This window comes from Tachysurus vachellii, chromosome 15 (genome assembly GCF_030014155.1).
Source record: "Tachysurus vachellii isolate PV-2020 chromosome 15, HZAU_Pvac_v1, whole genome shotgun sequence".
NCBI lineage: Eukaryota > Metazoa > Chordata > Actinopteri > Siluriformes > Bagridae > Tachysurus > Tachysurus vachellii.
This window is the reverse complement of record NC_083474.1, coordinates 1,175,564-1,180,563: the sequence shown is the minus strand read 5'-3', so window position 1 is coordinate 1,180,563 and position 5,000 is coordinate 1,175,564. Positions and strand designations below refer to the sequence as shown.

Below are 5,000 nucleotides of genomic sequence, written 5' to 3'. Positions count from 1 at the left end.
GAACTCTAAGTGGATAAAAAAGTACAACATGGTAGACCTGGAGATTACAACTTTGTTAGTGGATTGTAATATGATTAGGAGCACTGAACATCTTGTACTTTAATGCTGCTCATGAAAACTGTTGTCATGGCAACGTGATGAAATCCTAGTGATGATGGTTCCAGAAACGAAATGAATAGTGCAGAGTGTTTATCTGATACTGAGTTCTGTGTTTGTGTGTGTGTGTGTGTGTGTGTGTGAGACAGACAGTGCTAAAAGAGGGGAAGCTGATGAAACAGACAAACTCTTTTCAGCGGTGGAAGAGACGCTACTTCAAACTGCGTGGGAGAACACTGTACTATGCTCAAACTGCTAAGGTTGGTTAGGACACACACACACACACACACACACACACAGGTCTAATCTGGTGTAAATGGTTATTATAATGCACTAATGCTAACTCACTTCACTTGGCGGTTACAGCCTGCTCTATATAACAGAAGGGGCGGAGTCATGAAAGCTGACTGTTTATATCTGTGAGGAAAAAGAGCTAAGTTTGGAAGCCACATTAAAGCTCAGAAATTGTAGCTAGCTAACGCTGACGATGCTCCATCTGACAAGTAATGCTGTCATTGCTGTAGTAGGTTTACATGACTAGATGATGGAATAGTAGCCAGGTGATCTCCTGATCAGGATTACTTCATCCCCACATGATCACTGAACTAAATCCCTCTGAAGTTATCCCTGGTTAGCTCATGGATCTGGATCCAGCCAATCAGAAACATTTGTGTGTATGTCTTAAAGGAGCTATATGAGCACACGCTAAGTGTGTGCAGCGGCGCTAAGCTATAACTCCGCCTGTAATCCGTAGCCGTCGTAATTAGAATTAGTTTCAGTTCATTCAGTGCTGTAGGTCATAACTGTCGAGAGGGGATGTAGGTGATGATTCCGAACAGACCGCGATGCAGTAATTGCGCCTGGTTTCACGTGATCGAGCTCATCTTTCAAGCTTTTTTTCCCATTTCCGTCTGAGCTGAGCGTTAATTCACTCACGCCACCTGATAACAGCAGGAGTTTATCTCCTGACTGCGGACAGACTGCAGCAGACAGGGTTGTGATGATTAGATCCAGATCCTTCAGGCTTTCAGCACAAATGCTGGCGTTATATACTTTACAAAAAAACGGAAGTCATTTTAACCACAACATTTTTGCCCCCGAAATCATTCTGGTTAAATTCCAATTAACATTATATTAAATTACCTGAGAACATTTTTATAACAAACGAGTGTGCGTGTAAGAGTGCGCGTGTAAGAGTGCGCGTGTAAGAGTGCGCGTGTAAGAGTGCGCGTGTAAGAGTGCGCGTGTAAGAGTGCGCGTGAAAGAGTGCGCGTGAAAGAGTGCGCGTGAAAGAGTGCGCGTGAAAGAGTGCGCGTGAAAGAGTGCGCGTGAAAGAGTGCGCGTGAAAGAGAGTGAGTGTGTGAGTGAAAGAAAGTGAGTAAGAGAGAGAGAGTGAAAGAGAGAGTGAGTGAGAGAGACATGCTAATACTTTAGCTAACAACCAGCTGGGAAACCAGATGCGCTGCATCCAAGCTTTAAAAAAAAAAAAAAAGAGTTTGATGATAATTTAATTTAATGTCTACTTTGGTTAAAAAAAAAAAAAAAAAAAGGTAAAGAATGTGCAGTTTTTAAAGTTTCAGAAAATGCCTCAAATGTGCGACATCCATTTTGTTTTATTTAGTTTGTAATAAAAATAAAAACAATGCAAAGTTTCAGCATTCACAACGTTTCAGGCTAATACAGGTTTTAGCGGCCGTGCGGTTCGGGACCCGCCCGCTAGCGGCGGCAGGCGGAGATACGGAGCTACCGACGATGTGTATTGTGACCTACTTGATCCTGATAACTGTGTTACGTTGTTATATCACTGATATATAATTCATATATTAAATAAATCCAAATTTATTGAAAGTTCTAATTCATCTAAGAACTTTTTAAATAATAGTTTTTCCTCTAAAAAAAAAACATTTACGTGGCAGACGTTTGATACCAAAATAATACTGAAATGACAAAAATAAATACATTCATAAAGACGTTTGAAGGAAGGAAGCAGAAGAGTTGAGACGATGGGTCCAGGAGCAGAGCAGCTGAGAGTCTTGTAGCTGGGTGTTGAGTTTCAGACCCCACCTTCATATCAAGCTGGAGGAACGAAAGCCTGGTCAGATGCTGGAACTGCAGTGTGCTGCGTTCACATGTTCTTCTGTTCTTTGACATGTTCTGTAGACAAATCCATAATTATTTTACTAGTTACTCTTTTTTTTTTTCTACTTGTGGATGATCTGTTGAGGGATGTGGTAGCTCAGCGGTTCAGAAGGTCATTGGTTCGAATCCCAAGTCCACCAAGTTGCCACTGCAGGACCCCCTAACCCTCAATTGCTCAGGTGTATAAACTGAAGTTAAAAAAATGTAAGTCATTATAAGTAAGTCAGTATACCGCGCTCCTCTTTCTAAAACTCCACCCCCTGTGCGGCCGAGTGTTACTCCGACGTTAGAGAGCTTCATTGAGCAAAAACGAAAGACAAACTTTTACGTCACGCGAAAAAACCACAGCACGTAGATGAAACTCTGGCCAAAGGCCAAACTGCTCTGACTCATCCCCAGAGTCCTCATACAGACAGGATGAAGCTTGTAGCTACTGTAGAGGATGATATAAAAAATCGTAATGAACCGTTTAAAACATTTTTTAGAGATGAATCTAATAATAAATAATAATTTTAACACCGCAGTCACAGAAACGGCGATTCTGCAGCAGGTGAACTTCCTGTCATTTATCACCGTTTACAAGCAGCGAAGGAAACCGACATGTTTCACAGAACAAGGTGTGACGTTTGTCTCCTGTCATTAGATATTATATCGTCGCTGTCAGGCGGAATCCTCGTATCTCCAAAACCGTTATATTTCAGGAAATTAAAAAAACGCCGTACCTTATCTGCAGTGCACAGGGTTTAGTCCGCGTTGCAGTGGATTGTCTTGCGCTAAATTCCTGTCCTCAGACGAGCACCAGAACTAGCGGGGGTCAAGATTTTTTTTTCTTTGAGCCCAGTGTTTTGAAGACATTTACCTCAGAAGACGTGTTGATTCGTTGCGACTCTTCTTGAGGAGAAATATGACGTGAAGCTCTCCCACGGAGTGAGGAAGAGGTGGACAGTTGAAGTGTCCAATGGAGTTATGAGATTTGCGTTCAAGCTATTTTCAAGACTTTAGATTGGTTAATAACTTGTAAAAATAACAGACCCACGTGGGGACTGACCAATAGCATTGAATTGAATTGAATAGCTCGATATGTGAAAAAATATGAAACTGACCAAATTTGGACATACGAGGTTTCCGCCCGACAGCGACGATATAATATATGGACAATAGATCTGGTCTAGAAGCACTATGTGTTTCTGAGTAAAATCCTCTCAGGATGTGATGGGATCAGAGTAAATAAACGTCACGGCAGCACGAAATTCTGTGGAGACGAAAAAAAAAATCACGTTTTTGCATTAAATATCTGACTGATTTTGGGTTTTTTTGTCCTTTTAGTCAATAATTTTTGATGAAGTGGATTTGACTGATGCCAGCGTGGCTGAGTCCAGCACCAAGAACGTCAACAACAGCTTCACTGTAAGTCACACGCACACGCACACGCACACGCACACACGCACACGCACACACACGCACACGCACACACACACACATGCTCTTCTCTTCCACTCAGCTTTGATCAGTCTCTGTCTCCTTTAAATTGTTTCAAGCTGTGTGTGTGTGTGTGTGTGTGTGTATGTGTGTGTGTGTGTATGTGTGTGAGTGTATTTGATGTGTATTTATAGTTTGACATTTGGACTGATTTAGTTTTAAAAGCAGGGTGGAGATTTTGTCTGTGTGTATCCGCTTCCAGCTGTGTGTGCGTGTGTGTGTGTGTGTGTGTGTGTGTGTGAGAGAGAGAGAGAGAGAGAGAGTGAGTTGTGCAGGAAGTGATGCGTATGACTAGACTGAGCTTTGTTTGCTACTTAGATGTTTAACAAAAAACAGACTTTGTGGTACAAAAGTGTCGTAAATCAACAAACCCTTACTCTCTGTTCAAGTGTTTGTGTGTGTGTTTGTGTGTGTGCTGGTGAATTAGTGTGCACTTATAGGGGTTTACGGTACGTGTGTGTTTGTGTTTGAGAGAGAGAGAGAGAGAGAGAGAAAGGAAAGCTTGAGTTATTTTTAGCTGTGGGAACAGAGGGGCTTTGTAAGTGGCTCAGGAAGTGGAAGCTGACGTCAACTCTGTTAAAAACACACACACACACACAGTTGGAATTCTGATGTGTAGTGGAACTGTGTGGTTCCAGCTGTTTTAGTTAAATGTATTAAAATTTCTCTCCCTCTCTCTCTCTCTCTCTCTCTCTCTCTCCAACCCCCCACCCCCCCACCCCCACCCCGCAGATCATCACTCCGTGCAGAAGATTGATTCTTTGTGCTGAGAACAGGAAGGAGATGGAGGAATGGATTTCAGCTCTGAGAAGTGTACAGAGCAGAGAGCACTTTGAGGTGTGTGTGTGTGTGTGTGTGTGTTTTTCTTTACAGCACAAGGACAGAAGTGGGATCCAGATGTCATCTAGGCTTCAGTCTGGTAGGAGTAGACTCTTGTAGTCTTGAAGGACTTCAGGATCCTGTAGTCTGTGTATGTTTTTATTGCTCCTCGGTACGTAATGAGTCTGAGACACGGCAGTACAGTGTGTGTGCTGGTTTATGTAGTAGCCATAACAAGCACAATGTAGACGTCACCGAGTGAAGGAAACTGGTGTGTGTGCTTCCAGTCCACGTTATGTCTGCACACGCTCTAACGAAGATACGACTTAAACACTCTAACCATGTTGATCAGGTTATTATTGTTAGCAAGAAGCTGTAGATCGTCATGGTGATATTAACAGAGCACAGTTTTACTTTAATTGGCATCATTTGTGCCATTTTGTGTGTGATTTAGTTCAACACTGAGC

General features: G+C 42.4%; 1 protein-coding gene across 4 annotated transcripts in view; it reads left to right on the top strand.

The window, feature by feature from the left end:
- Positions 1–5,000, top strand: part of LOC132858074 (diacylglycerol kinase delta-like) — a 17,876-nt gene that overhangs the window by 2,402 nt on the left and 10,474 nt on the right. For all 4 annotated transcript variants that reach the window (XM_060888261.1, XM_060888262.1, XM_060888260.1 and 1 more), the window contains exons 2-4: positions 246–356; positions 3,562–3,642; positions 4,447–4,551. In XM_060888261.1, coding sequence (XP_060744244.1) covers positions 246–356; positions 3,562–3,642; positions 4,447–4,551 — 297 coding nt within the window. The remainder of the gene's footprint in view (positions 1–245; positions 357–3,561; positions 3,643–4,446; positions 4,552–5,000) is intronic.